General features: G+C 41.1%; 1 protein-coding gene across 1 annotated transcript; it reads left to right on the plus strand.

The window, feature by feature from the left end:
- The first annotated feature begins 305 nt into the window (after positions 1 to 305).
- LOC310965797 (uncharacterized protein) lies at positions 306 to 8,549 on the plus strand. The gene is made up of 7 exons (XM_083939550.1): positions 306 to 517; positions 1,234 to 2,206; positions 2,745 to 2,834; positions 4,191 to 4,578; positions 6,345 to 7,252; positions 7,339 to 7,428; positions 8,072 to 8,549. Exons 2-7 carry the CDS (start codon positions 1,277 to 1,279, stop codon positions 8,396 to 8,398), a joined length of 2,733 nt encoding a protein of 910 aa, XP_083795676.1. The 5' UTR covers positions 306 to 517; positions 1,234 to 1,276; the 3' UTR covers positions 8,399 to 8,549.
- The last annotated feature ends 6,741 nt before the right edge of the window (positions 8,550 to 15,290 follow it).

Below are 15,290 nucleotides of genomic sequence, written 5' to 3' on the forward strand. Positions count from 1 at the left end.
ATCTGTTTCACGGTGGCGGTGGTGGCAAACTTCTACTTGGACTGATTCATTCAGCGCTGTAGCGGGAAATAAAAACAAAACTAAACAAAATGTTGTTAAATAAACGCGTAGGTTCACTCAGCTTATACCTGAGGTTATGTGTAGATTTGAGGTGTAGGAAACCACGAACGCTGTCCCACATTTGGCACGCTGACGGAGTTGTTAGGATGTCCGGTTTGTTTCTCCCCCCTTTCTCCTGACATGAATGGAACATCCTGAAAGTGGTTTGGCTCAGCGGAGCAGCGGAGTTGCAACTGACAACATCGCAGGGGGCGACTTCACTTCTCTTCACTCTGCCGACTGACTGCGGAAATCAAAAGACACCAGCTGCTACATGCGGTAATAACTTCAACCCCGTCGTCATTTTCTTACTCTAAAGCAATGCTCATTTAATTTTTTTTGAGGCAACACACAAAACGCGACTTGAAGTAGCAGACTTCTGTTTTTTTGGGAATGCTTCCTCAGTCTGCCAGTAAAGGTAAGTTTGTCCAGCTGCTGCAGGGATTCACTTTTCACGCCATTCATTGCTAAAAGAAAAAGAATAGAAAATAAGACAAAACTGTCATTTAATTGAATCTAGTTACGTTAACTATAATAAGAAATGATAATAAGAAATGGTTGGGGCAACATTTGGAATCTGTACATATAACCGTTTTATGGGAAGATGCTTTTTTATTTTTATAAATTAAGACGAAAACTAGCTAGATTTCTTATTATTTGTCTTCAATCCAATTTTATGTATAATGCCAAATCATAACAAAAGTTATCTCAAGACACACTTGCATATAGAGTAGGTCCAGACCACACTATATGACTTATTTATGATTTACATAGAGCCAACTGTTCCCCGAGCAGCAGCAAGTCATAATATCTAATAATAATAATAATAATAATAATAATCTTTGCTGTGATTGTAGCATTGATTATGCAAATATCACTGTATTTTCATCCTTTGAATTTAAAAGTATTAGGCCTACTGATTTCCCTCTGTGGGACCAATAGAGGACTATCTTATCAAGCAATTTCTTAGTTTACTGATGCAGCATTGTTTAGGCCTACCATATTTAAAATATAAAATCTTTGAAAAAACTTTTTGACTAACTAAGTTAATGAATGAATGAATGTTGGGGGGGTTGCCATTTATTTGAAAAGTATTTAAAAAAACTAAATTTCATTCTCCTCTGTGACTTGTAGAGCAGAGAGCGACAGTCCTTTTTGTCAATTCACATCTGAAGACATGTTGTACTGGACTCTGCCTGACTGGAAAGTACTGCTGCTGATTGTTCTGCTGTGGGACCGCCTCTGTGCCTTGGAATTGAAACCCACGAGATGGCCACTGTATTCAAAAAAGCCTCTGCTCCTCGCTTGGAATGCCCCAACTGAGGACTGTGCCCCACGGCATGGTATTCGCTTTCAGCTGGACCTTTTCCAGATCGTGGCCTCACCCAATGAGGGCTTTGTCAGGCAGAACCTCACCATATTCTATAAGGACCGATTGGGCCTGTACCCCTCCTTTAAGCCAGATGAGACAGCGGTGAACGGGGGGCTGCCACAGCTGGCCAATCTCGCGCAGCACCTGGAGAAGATGCCAGAGGGAGTGCAGAAGTATATACGGGAACCAGGGGCCAAGGGTCTGGCAGTTATTGATTGGGAGGAGTGGCGCCCACTCTGGATACGTAACTGGGAAAGCAAAGATGTGTACCGTAGACATTCTCGTGAGCTGGTGCGTCAGAAGAACCCGATGTGGCCACCGGAGCAGGTGGGAAAAGTGGCCCAGCAGGAGTTTGAGTTATCTGCCAGGAAGTTCATGCTGGAGACGCTGAAGTACGCCAAGAACCTGAGGCCCAACCAGCTGTGGGGTTTCTACCTGTTTCCCGACTGCTACAATCACGACTACAGGCGCACCCTGGAAAACTATACAGGCCGCTGTCCTGACGTGGAGGTGGCCCGCAACGACCACCTGAAATGGTTGTGGACTGAGAGCACGGCCCTCTTCCCCTCCATCTACATGGCCACTGTGCTGCGTTCTTCTGACTCCGGACGCCAGTTTGTCCGGAACCGAGTGAAGGAGGGGATGCGTTTGGCATCATCAGGCGATGGGTTGGCACGTCCTGTCTTTGTGTATACCCGGCCCACCTACAGCAACTCCCTGGAACAGCTAACAGAGGTGATGCTCTAACTTTAGGAACACAGCCGGTCCTGAATTTGGTTTCTTTCTTTACCATTCTGGTAACATTTAAAATGACTAACATGCTGCTGTGCAGTGTTGGTCATGTTTGATAAGACACATTTAGTAAGCAGAGGATATGGACTTTTTTTTTAGTTGTAGCATTCAGCACTCTATCTCTGATCACTGCCTGCTGCATGGAGCTATAGCTCTGCTTTTCCTTATCTGCAGCCACAGTCCTTTCCTGTTCTGGTAGCTGACAGACACCCCAATACCTCTCATTTATGTGGAGTGGGCAGGATGGGTGTTGGTCACGATGAAAATCTCGCTAACACCCTATAGACTGTGTCCTTATGGGACAATGAACAGATAAGAGCTGGTGCTGCACTTCACAAACAGTAGCTCATGCCCCGCTAACATTTTGACCCTGTTATATTGATACTGAAAAGTGTGTTTTTCCTGTGGTTGGCCTGTCATCTTAGAAATATAAAAGGTTAATTGTGATAGGGGTTTTAAAACTCTGTATCGTCTTTTACAGACTGACCTCGTGTCAACCGTCGGGGAGAGCGTGGCTTTGGGAGCAGCTGGAATCATCATGTGGGGAGAGGCAGCTTATGCAAGCAGCAAAGTAAGCATCCACACACTAATTATAACATGAATCACTTAGACACTACTTACAAATATGACCATAAGCAGTATCATCTGGTGTGATTTGACCCCACTGCTCTTTGTCAGTCATGTGTGCAGTCGTTTGATAACTAACAATTGTTCCTTAGTTCAAAGTCGGTGGCTTGAGTCACATGAATGTCTTCAAATACACGGGAGATATTTGTTGGAAGTGAGGTTGTTTTTTTCTGTCACATTTAGGCTGCTAGGTATACTCAATGTTTTCTCCAGTTATGAAGAACCAGTACCTAATTTTCAGTGCATTGACTCAAAATGGTTTTGGGTTATTTACAGTTGCCGCTAGAGCTTAAATTTACTCGTCATATGGCCCGACTATAATATAAAAACTATCCACAGTAAAATACCACCAACTTGTACACAATGCGCAAGATGGTCAGGCATTCGTTGGGGGTAAATCTCTTTTTTTTTTTATTATTCTTTCATCTTCATTAATATATAGATTTTTGATCCATATATATATATATATATATATATATATATATATATATATATATGGATATGCAGAATATATACTGCATATTACTGACATTGATCACATGGATGTGATTACTGTAAAAATGCACCGTATTCTTCCTTTCTCTTTCTTTATTTTGGATTCATCAGCGCATGTGATCAGGTGCCATTGAAATGTGTTATTTTTGATTTTTGATTTTTTTATTCATGAATGTAGACTTTGCATCACTTATAGCAAAGACAGTTTCTCTTATGTCAACATGGTTACACATTTAACAGAAGTGGATGTGTGTAGCTCTCAAAAAAGGAAAACTATCGCTTTAACTTACTCAAGTGCTGTACGTAATATGATTGAGTGATGTCATAGATAAACTACCCAACATTATATAAAAGGGTTAAAACTCCAGTCAACATTAAAATGCTGCTTAAGTCACTAACAAAAATCCCATAATATAATGCTAATATAACCATTTTGCACAGTGAGTTCTTTTTTATTTGATACTTTAGAAACATTAAGCAGATTATACATACATACATATATATATCATGTAGTTTTACTTGGGTAACAATTTAGAATGCAGTAAATTGTACTTGCAGCAGAGTATGCATTTTCAATATACTGGTTTTACTAATTTGACCTAGGATCTGAAAACTTCCTTCACCTCTCCACCAATGTTACTCAGAATGCTGTAAAAGTACTTTGAAAGTAACAACTCTGACCCTCACACTCATGATTAATGTGGTTAAAACACAGGAAGGTTTGGTGTTAAAGGCCAACACTGCAGACTTGACTTATTGCGCATCTTGACCTTAGTGAGAGATGACTTTTTTTCCCCCTCTCCAGAACAGCTGCTCCGACCTGGACGCGTATCTTCGGGGCGCGCTGAGTCAATACCTCCTCAACGTCTCCACGGCAGCAGAGCTATGCAGCCATACCTTGTGTGGTTCTCACGGCCGCTGTCTGCGCAAAAATCCAGACAGTGACGTTTACTTGCATCTGAACCCCGTCTACCACACTATCATCGTAAAGAGCGGCAGGCCAACAGTCACCGGTGAGCTTGGCGAAGGAGAGAAGACGCGTTTTCACACTGAGTTTCAGTGCCAGTGCTACAGCGGCTATCGGGGGGAGAACTGCGATCAGACAGACCCTTTACACCAAAGAGGGACAGCATCTCAGATCATGGCGTCTGCACTGCAATGTGTGACCTTACTGATTATCTCTCTGCTCCTCTGTTAATACACCATAAATACTGAAGACATGGCTGTGTTTTTATACGTCTAAATACTTGAGCATATGAGATGGCAAGGTGGGAGTTTGAGTGAGGAGTGTCATTTTTACTATTCTTTCAATTGCTGTAAAATACGGATGACACAAAGTGAAATTTTATAAGATACACTGTGGAAATTTGTTGAGAACTGTTAATCTTTTTTTAAGCAATGGAGGGCTCGCTGGAAATGACCTTGTTTACCTTTTGCTCTCAGTTTCCTCTCGGTCACTGTTTCCCAAAGTGTCAAATTCCATGTTTCTCATAGAGAGGATGTTTTTATTTTTTTGGAGGGAAATGTAATGAATGAGTTGATGTATGTCAGTGGGCGTGTGGTGAAAGTGGAATTGATGCACTTAAATCTGGTAATAGTACAATATATTTGAAGTGCCTGGTCTTTTTTTTTCAACAGGACCTCTTTCTGACATCTGATGTATTTTTTCTGGAGACAATTACAGTATTACTATTTATTTGAATGTATTTTTAGACATTTTATGATATTTTCTTTTTTCTTTTTTAAATGTCCAAAACATGACTACTAGTTTTCTGTATTTCAGCAACTATTTTGGAACAGAAGCACAAACAATATAAAAAGCAAATTTTCTAACACTTTGTATGTTCCACAATTTCACTTACACGATCGCCTCTCTCTTTATGCTGTTTTCTCAAATTTGACTTTTGTCTAATTAAATAAACTTCTGTGTTAAGGTCCATGTGTAACTTCTTTTAAGATAATATGACTAATAGAGGTGGGCGGTTCTGCATTTGATAAAAGTCAAGCTTCCGGTGGAAAAACATGTCATCATTGTCCACCAAGGGGAGTCAAAGCCAGCTAGTCCTCAGGGAGGGACTCATTTTGCAGGCTGCTGCCTCGTACCCCCTCCCCATGTAATTGTAGGGTGCCGTTAAGCCAAGAGTTATTTTTACTGCTTTTAAGAGTTGAGCAAGACATATATTTAAATTTGCAGGCGGAAGAGTGCATTATGACCTGCTTGACAGTCATTTAGAGTAGAACTACATTGCCTTTCCCTGGTTTAAGTCTCTTCAGTTAACTGTTTATTTTTAATTATAGTTACTTTTTTAATGAGACAAACCTTAGAAAAGACTGATTAATAGGCTTTAACTTGCCTGTGACTTTAAATCTACATGTCTCATGTGATTGGCTGTTAGTCATTCCTGTGCACACTTTAGATTGGTTGTTTAAAAACCTTTGCACACATCTGATTGGATGTTAGAAATCCCACAGCTGCTTTTCCGACTTCCCCCTTTTTTCGTGCATGTGTCATTCAGATCATGAGACTGCTGCGAAGTTTACCCAGCTTCTCCACACAAGTACACAAAGTGATTTCCCAGTTGTTCAATAGGTAAGTTAAAGTTTGTCATTTTGTCCAAAATCCTTTGGTCACTCTAAATTACATTATAGTCTTTTACTTTATTCCCATATAGCTAAACCACTGCAGTTGTGGTTATCTGGGAAATCATGCCAGACAAAGAAAAGTTTGCTCAAAACATGGCTGAAATGATTGGTGCCTTTTACAGATTATTGCAAGAAAAAGAAAAAACCCTAATTTGTTTTTATTTTTCATCTTTGAGACTCCAGTTGCCTCACAACATCAAAACACAACAAGAAAAGTTTATCTGATGATAACATTTTTTTTGCAATATCCTGTCAATATTTCATTTCACAGTATACATCAGTGGTGTTATGAGCAGTGCTGTCTTTTCCTCTGCAGGGATGAGTTCCTTTCATCATGAGCTGCTTCTCTTAAATCTGATCAGCCTTGCTTCCGGACTGATGTTTGCAACATCATCTTTTTCCCGGGTGCCTTTCCTCACCGTGTGGAACGCCCCTACTGCCACCTGTCTCTCTCAATATGGCGTGGACCTTGACTTGGGCACGTTCAGCATCGTCCAGAACCAGAACCAGACCTTTATGGGTGAAAACATAACCATCTTTTACTCTGAAAAGCTCGGTCTGTATCCCAGGTACTCTGGCCAAGCAGAGGCTATTAACGGCGGGGTCCCGCAGAACGCCAGTCTTGATGAACACCTCAGAGTGGCCTCTGAAGATATCCGCACCTGGATTCCTGACAGGGATTTCCAGGGCCTGGCTGTGGTGGACTGGGAGAGCTGGAGACCTGTATGGGAAAGGAATTGGGACAGTAAGCAGGTGTACTGGGGGGGGTCAAGAGCTCTAGTGAGGTCCAGGCATCCTGACTGGAACCCTGCACAGGTAGACGCTGCAGCACGGATGGAGTTTGAGGTAGCTGGGAGGAAGTTCATGGAGGAAACACTGAAGCTGGGGCAGCGTGACAGACCAAATGGGCTCTGGGGTTTTTATGGTTTCCCCAACTGCTACAACTACTACAGCAGCAAAAGCATCAACTACACAGGGGAGTGTCCACCGGTGGAGTTGAAGAGGAACAACGAGCTGTTGTGGTTGTGGAACGTCTCCTCTGCTCTTTATCCTGACATCTACCTCAGCCTCGAGCTGCAAGGCCTTGACAGAGAGGTGCTCCTCTACACCCACCACCGCATCCTGGAGGCCATGAGAGCCGGAGCTTGGCTGACTCCATCAACACCGCCTGTGTTCCCGTATGCTCGCATTGTCTACACGTACACGTTACATTTTCTCTCTCAGGCAAGTAACGGATGTTTTAACTCCATGCTCTTTTGGGATCAGGATTTGATCTGAATATTTAACCTTTTTGTTTTTTCCTCCCGCAGGAACACCTGGTCTACACCATCGGAGAGAGTGCTGCTTTAGGATCTGCAGGGGTGGTGCTATGGGGCGACCATGCCTTCTCCAAATCTCAGGTACATTAACTGTTACCATGCACACAGTGCAGGGCTGGGCGATTATTCAAAAAGATAATTTGTATTTCAGTGAAATTGCATTTTGTTAAAATCATATATGGAGATATCGGGATACATGGTTACCGTAAGCTTCTTGGGAGACTATTCCAAAGGGGCTACCAACTGGAAGACATGATCTCTCCCAGAGTCTTAAAACGTGTCCGAGACACATTTAGAAAGCCCTGGAGGACCCAAGAGCTCGACTCGTAGTGTGGGGATGCAGACCGTCACTTGCCTACACATTTAATGTTTCTAGTCGTTTATGTTTCTCTTTATTGATCAAGAGCAATGTGTAAAAGCTCTCAGAAAAGATGATGGTGTTTTTTTGTTGTTGTTGATTTATCTCCTACTTTAAAGATTTCGTTTAAACAGTTTTTTAAAAAACGTCTTAAATTTGTTCTTTTACTCTCCTGTTCTTTAGTTTCCTATCATTTCCAATATGTTACGCATTATCTCTCTTTTTGTATTTGAGTATTGTCCCATATTCAGCTCTTTTGAGAAGAGTATAACAGTGCTGGCACCATCTATGTGTTAACTTCAGAGGTTTAAAGTTGTTTACATTTCTCATTGGTGAGTCCCTTTTTTTCTTCTTTTCTTCTTTCAGGCCACTTGCGAAGCTGTCAAATCCTACATTGATGAGACTCTGGGTCCTTACCTGGTGAACGTGACGGCGGCCGCCATTCTATGCAGCGAGACCATGTGTTCCTCTCAGGGAAGATGCCAGAGGAGAAACCAGGACTCAAGGGCCTACCTCCACCTGGACCCTGCCGCGTGGAAGGTGGTGTCTGAGAAGAAACCAGAAGGAGGGCGCAACTACAGAGTGTTAGGACAGACGAGAACGCACAAGGTAACGTTCATGAAGTCGGCGTTCCAGTGCAAGTGTTACCCGGGGTGGAGCGGCGAGAGCTGCTCCAAACAGCTTCAGGTATAAAAGACTTTCTCGAGGGAGGATCCAAAGACAGTTGATCTAATAATAATAGTAAAGTCTGTAAAATGAACCACTCAAGGTTGTTCTCTACATGAGGTTGTGTGGTCTCCTTTAGGGTAGAAATATTTGTGTTTTTTATTTTTCCTTTATTTATATGGGAGATAATGTTAAATAAATACCCATTTAACAATACTAGCAGGCTATTTCTTTTTACATTCCAGTTTTGAGAATACTCTGAGTCGTCCTCCACTTTTATGCTCATTGTTACTCCACTTGGATGTTTGAGCTTCAGGTTGCAGAGTAATGTACAGTGGGTACGGAAAGTATTCAGACCCCCTTAAATTTTTTACTCTTTGTTAAATTGCAGCCATGTGCTAAAATCATTTAAGTTCATTTTTTTCCTCATTAATGTACACACAGCACCCCATATTGACAGAAAAACACAGAATTGTAGACATTTTTACAGATTTATTAAAAAAGAAAAACTGAATATGGACACATGGACATAAGTATTCAGACCCTTTGCTCAGTATTGAGTGGAAGCACCCTTTTGAGCTAATACAGCCGTGAGTCTTCTTGGGAATGATGCAACTAGTTTTTCACACCTGGATTTGGGGATCCTCTGCCATTCCTCCTTGCAGATCCTCTCCAGTTCTGTCAGGTTGGATGGTGAACGTTGGTGGACAGCCATTTTGAGGTCTCTCCAGAGATGCTCAATTGGGTTCAAGTCAGGGCTCTGGCTGGGCCATTCAAGAACAGTCACAGAGTTGTTCCGAAGCCACTCCTTCGTCATTTTAGCTGTGTGCTTAGGGTCATTGTCTTGTTGGAAGGTGAACCGTCGGCCCAGTCTGAGGTCCATAGCACTCTGGAAAAGGTTTTCGTCCAGGATATCTCTGTACTTGGCCGCATTCATCTTTCCTTCAATTGCAACCAGTCGTCCTGTCCCTGCAGCTGCAAAACACCCCCACAGCATGATGCTCCCACCACCACACTTGACTGTAGGGATGGTGCTGGGCAGGTGATGAGCGGTGCCTGGTTTTCTCCACACATACCGCTTAGAATTAAGGCCAAAAAGTTCTATCTTTGTCTCATCAGACCAGAGAATCTTATTTATCATAGTCTGGGAGTCCTTCATGTGTTTTTTGGCAAATTCTATGCGGGCTTTCATGTGTCTTACTCTGAGGAGAGGCTTCCGTCGGGCCACTCTGCCATAAAGCCCTGACTGGTGGAGGGCTGCAGTGATGGTTGACTTTCTTGAACTTTCTCCCATCTCCTCACTGCATCTCTGGAGTTCAGCCACTGTGATCTTTGGGTTCTTCTTTACCTCTCTCACCAAGGCTCTTCTCCCCCGATTGCTCAGTTTGGTTGGACGGCCAGCTCTTGGAAGAGTTCTTGTCATCCCATACGTCTTCCATTTAAGGATTATGGAGGCCACTGTGCTCTTGGGAACTTTAAGTGCAGCAGAAATTTTTTTGTATCCATGGCCAGATCTGTGCCTTGCCACAATTCTGTCTCTGAGCTCTTCAGGCAGTTCCTTCGACCTCATGATTCTCATCTGCTCTGACATGCACTGTGAGCTGTAAGGTCTTATATAGACAGGTGTGTGGCTTCCTTAATCAAGTCCAATCATTAGAATTAAACACAGCTGGACTCCAATGAAGGTGTAGAACCATCTCATGGATGATCAGAAGAAATGGACAGTACCTGAGGTAAATATACAAGTGTCACAGCAAAGGGTCTGAATACTTATGTCCATGTGATATTTCAGTTTTTCTTTTTTAATAAATCTGTAAAAATGTCTACAATTCTGTGTTTTTCTGTCAATATGGGGTGCTGTGTGTACATTAAAAGGAAAAAAAATGAACTTAAATGATTTTAGCACATGGCTGCAATTTAACAAAGAGTAAAAAATTTAAGGGGGTCTGAATACTTTTTGTACCCACTGTATGTGCAGAGGCCGAAAGTTCATCTGTGCTCACCTTCTGAGTCTGAGCGTGCACGTACGAGCAGGAGTTTTGGGACAACATTGGGACACTGAGAATGTTTGTTTGCTTTTTTTGTTCTTATAAACATAAACACGTATACAACAAACAAAAAAAACATCTCATCTCATTGATTAACAACCACATACAGAAGAGAAACAAAACTGTCATCCTTTTAACAAACCCGAAGTCAAGCACAAAATCATAAATCCATCACAGCTCTTAAGAATTCATAGAAAATGTATTTTTCCTCTACATATAAATAAATAATAATCCATAATAATGAATCATTTTAAACTATTTATACACCATTTTAGTTTACACACACCTGTCATGTTTGGAGATACTCCAGTTTGTAGCGATATTTCATATTCTCTCAGACAATATATGTAATTTCCACCTGACCATGGACTATATGCTGTAAGCATACTTGTTTTCAGTTTGTGTATAAGGAACCATCTTTCGGTTGCATATCAAGTTTGTTAATTGTGTTGAGTAAACTTGTGTTAAGACGTCTTATGTCCAACAGGTCAACTTTAACATTATTTGCACATTCATGAGTCTGGATTTCTTTCAATGAAGGAGAATAAGTAGATGTTATTCAAAAAAAAAGTTAAGTAGTTAATTGAGCTTATTTTCGGTCGGAAAAATCATATTAGACACAAACTACTCAACATATAAAGTAATAAGAAGCATTTCTTAAAACATGTCTGGAGGGCGTCTTTAATGGTAATTACAATAACATTATTTTGGGAATTTAGATTTCAAATAAAGACTATTTAATTTGGTATGAATATTCATACTAAGACAACCAATGCAGTACATTTACTCAGATACTTTATAAAGTTTAATTTGTGGTACTAGTGGTTAACATGCCTCTTTATGCTACTGTAGGCCTCTACTCAGCATTTCAGCGGGAAATATTGTACTTCTTACTTCACTGCATTCATTTTTTTACTGTTCAAGTTACTAATTACTTTACAGATTAGGGTTTTGTACAATTAAATAAATACCAAACAAAATAGGATTTATTACTAGATATCAAACTAACCAGTAGTATATTAAGTAGTTAAAAGTGGCTCCATGTAGACTGAATTAATTAAAAAAGCTGCTTACAAATTAAAAACATAATCTTAATAATAATACATAAATACTTTTATTTTTGATGTGTCAAGTGTATTTAGCTAATAATACTTTTACTTAAATAAAATGTTGAATACAGGACACTAGTAATGAAGTATGTATATGTTGTGGTAGTGCTACTCTGGCTGAAGTAAAGGATCTGGACACATTCTTCCACCGATGTCTGGAGGGGGCTGTTTAATGTTGATTGAAGTAACATTACTTTGAGACTTTAGTTCAGTAAACCTCACTTCCCTGTAATTTGCATGCTGTGGTTTCATTTAAAATATTTCTGTGAAGGTTTATGACCAGCAGGTGGCGATGTGGGACCATAAGAGATGCAGAGACACGAAGGTCAGAGCTTTGGCTGTTAAAAAACACAGAGTCAAATCACTGTCGAGGAAAAAAAATGTATCTGACTCAGAACGTCAGATTCTGAAAACTTTGTAGCCCAACTCTGCAGCCACTGAAGTGTTCATAATGAATTCAACGAGAAGCAGAGAGAGCACAAGGTGACCTTGATTGATTTACGAGTGGCGTGTACAATATTGTCTTATCTGATAGCCACTGCAGCTCCAAACTGGTGTCGTTGATAGTAATTTCCGTCCTCTGTCCCTTGAGGAAGAAAAGACTCCCACAAGGCCCTGCTGTTTCCTACTTCCGGCATTATCATCACAGACTGGACTGAGAGGAAATGAGGACGCCTTTTTGAAAGCCATGGAGAGATATCTACAGCCGGTGTGCTTTTTAGATATAGTTCCGGTCTTTGGAGTTGATTGTTTTCTTAAACCAGACAAACAAGTGGCTTTCAGAGGCAGAGGACAGAATTTATTGTCCATTCTAAAACACTGTTACCTGTAGTTACTTGATAATGGTTCTCATGCTGATTGACATTCGCGGATTGTTCGTTATTAATATTTTCTTCAGCCTGGCAGCCTAAAATCCAGCCTCCTCCGTCCAAATACAGATAAGGAATTATATTGGCTTGGGTTCATTGAAGGTTTAGTCTTGTTTATGGTATTAAAATCATATTAAAAATGCAATGTTTTTGTCTCATTTGTCCAGGTCATCCTTATCCCCAAATAAATTTCAGTCAAAAGCAACTAGACTTGGTTATTTGTCTAGGAAGATGTTTCACCTCTCATCCAAGAGGCTTAATCGGTTCATTTACACATCTGACCAGGCCTGTGTTTTCACATTTAGACCACGAACATTAAGCGGCAAAACTAGCACTTGACATTTTACATCAGGCTGAAACCTCAACTGCAGAAATATTTGATACAACACAGTTAATTCCACACGTTACGTGCAGCCTTTTTAAAAAAATTCTAACTTTAAAATTACCTTTCAATGTCATAAGTGACTACACGAGCAGAAGCCATTCTGAACCTCCCCCCCTCCCCACCCTCTGTCAGGTCTGGCAGGCCCTCTATTTCTCTATCCTCTCATCTCTGCATTTCTTCATTTTGGCGTCTCGCTCTGTCACCCCTCCATGGTCACGTCTCCCCTTTCCCTGCAACTTGGTCTAGAGATCGTCTCGCTTTCTCTTGGTTTAATAACTGTTTTGTCACGCTCTGTGTCTTTGTCCTTCAGAGGAGTCCGCTCTCTGATCAGGTTTCTTAAAGATCTGATGCGCACTTGTTTATATGATTTATGTGCGTACATGTCACCAAAGACGTGGTGGTGTGCATTAATCAGACTATTAAATGTGTGACTTAAAGAAATAGTTTGACATTTGCTTTCTCACTGAGAGTTAGATATTAAGCTTGATACGACTCTAATATCTGTGCACTACATATGAAGCAACAACCGGTAGGCGGTTAGTCCAGATCGCTGTTCATTTCCTGTTTTCTATCAGTCAGAATTAGTCTTTAACTATGACCGTGGTCATTCCCTAACTGTTACCAAGTGGTTATTATTGTGAACATGAAGATTAAGGTCCCCGACCTTAATGAGGTAGTCATTTTAGCCTAAACACGATCTTTTCCTAACCCTTACAAAGTGCTGTTTGTGCTTAAACCTTACTTGTCGATTTAAAAGTCCCATATTATGCCCATTTTCAGGTTCATAATTGCATTTTGGGTTTCCATTAGAACATGCTTTAATGTTGAAAAAAAAAAATTGCTTAAAAAATCAACGTAGCCTCTCCGTCGAGGTCCGTTCTCTCAGCCTGATCCAATCGTACTCGCCTACAGGAGTCGCCATCTTGTCAGACTTCGACTCTGCCTCATTTCCTCTTACCAAGGGCACTGATGTGACGTTGGAGGAGAGGGAGATGCGTCCACCTGGGTGACGTAAACCTCCGAGAAGAGGTGAGGGCCATCGTCTAGCTGTCACTCAAGTGGCCACTGCCCTAATTATTCATAAAATGTAACCTCGAATAAAATAAAAACTAGCCTGTTACAAAAAAATTCGGTCCCCCTCAGTGTTGTCATGGAGATATGAACTAAACATACTGACTGGAATGTTTTTTGTACCAGGCCTTAAATAGGTTTAATTATGCGGTTAAAACGGCCTTTTTAACATGGGGTTAATTAGAAATTGCTCTGTTATGAAACCTGCCCCTAGTGGACACTCGGCGAACTGACATTTTTGGCACTTCCGTATTGGATCAACCAGGAAGTCGTTTTGGTCTCTGATTGGTCAACGTTTATGGGTCTTCTACATCTCCACCCTCAGCTTCATTGCAGCCAGGAAAAGACCGTAACATCACTGTAGCAGTACGATTAAGCTTCTCTTTATTGAATATAGTGAATTGAGCCTTTTCCCATTTTCACAGTATTTATTTAGCACCTCGACACTGCTTTATAATAAAAACAGACATGGAAATCTGATTTCAATCTTATACAATGTGGGACCTTTTAATTTACACACAAAAAAAAACTAATTGTAAAAAATATATGCTGTGGTTTTACAGGAAGTTGTGTGCTGGACTAATTGGAGTCTCCAATAGTTTTTGTACAGATGAAATAAATACAATATAACGTGTTGATTTGTGAGCTGGTTTGCAGATTTTTTTTAAACCTTTGGACAGAGTGCAAAGTAACAGTTTGGAAGTAAAGAAGCAGCCCCACATGATTATTTATATGCATTTGTCAGATGGTAAACCACACCTTTTTGTGTGAACCAGGATAACTTGCCACTATTACACTTAAAGAGAGTGAGTGAGTAGGCTGTAAAAAAGATGGAGAGTGGTCTTGGAATCACTTTTTTATCACAACTCTTTGCACATATATGAAATCAGAGCAGGGAATCGGAGAGTGAGAGAGGTCATGGTGCCCTATTTCTTAAGAGATAGAGCTCTGATGTCTCTGCACTTACACACTTTCAGCATCACTCGGACCACATCCTGCAGGAGTGTGTCATTGCAAAGGCTAGAAGCAGCCAATCTGATGGTGATCAATGCATTTGCACACAAATCAGATGGTAGGGATGTGCATTAAAAACACATCACAATGTCTTTAAGTGTGTGTGTGTGTGTGTGTGTGTGTGTGTGTGTGTGTGTGTGTGTGTGTGTGTGTGTGTGTGTGTGTGTGTGTGTGTGTGTGTGTGTGTGTGTGTGTGTGTGTGTGTGTGTGTGTGCTGTTGAGGACTTGCTTTCTCTGCTGTATGCCTCCTGATGTGAGGTGACCTGACAGACTGTCCCATGTGACTTATCCTGAAATGGGCAGCATACCATTGAAGAGCAAAAAGAAACTCACACACTTGTGATACAAAGGTGGCTCCTGACCAATTCACACAATAACTGTGTGTGCCCCCCCCAGCCTGCGACCCATTCAGGTGGAAAATTA

Source organism: Echiichthys vipera (genome assembly GCF_963691815.1).
Source record: "Echiichthys vipera genome assembly, chromosome: X".
In the NCBI taxonomy this organism is placed as follows: Eukaryota; Metazoa; Chordata; class Actinopteri; order Perciformes; family Trachinidae; genus Echiichthys; species Echiichthys vipera.

Bases quoted from the DNA above. Each gene is read 5' to 3' on its own strand.
- LOC310965797 (XM_083939550.1), top strand. From the start codon at position 1,277: ATGTTGTACTGGACTCTGCCTGACTGGAAAGTACTGCTGCTGATTGTT. The intron at 2,207-2,744 runs GTGATGCTCTAA...CGTCTTTTACAG, and splicing joins CCCTGGAACAGCTAACAGAG to ACTGACCTCGTGTCAACCGT. The intron at 7,253-7,338 runs GCAAGTAACGGA...TTCCTCCCGCAG, and splicing joins CGTTACATTTTCTCTCTCAG to GAACACCTGGTCTACACCAT.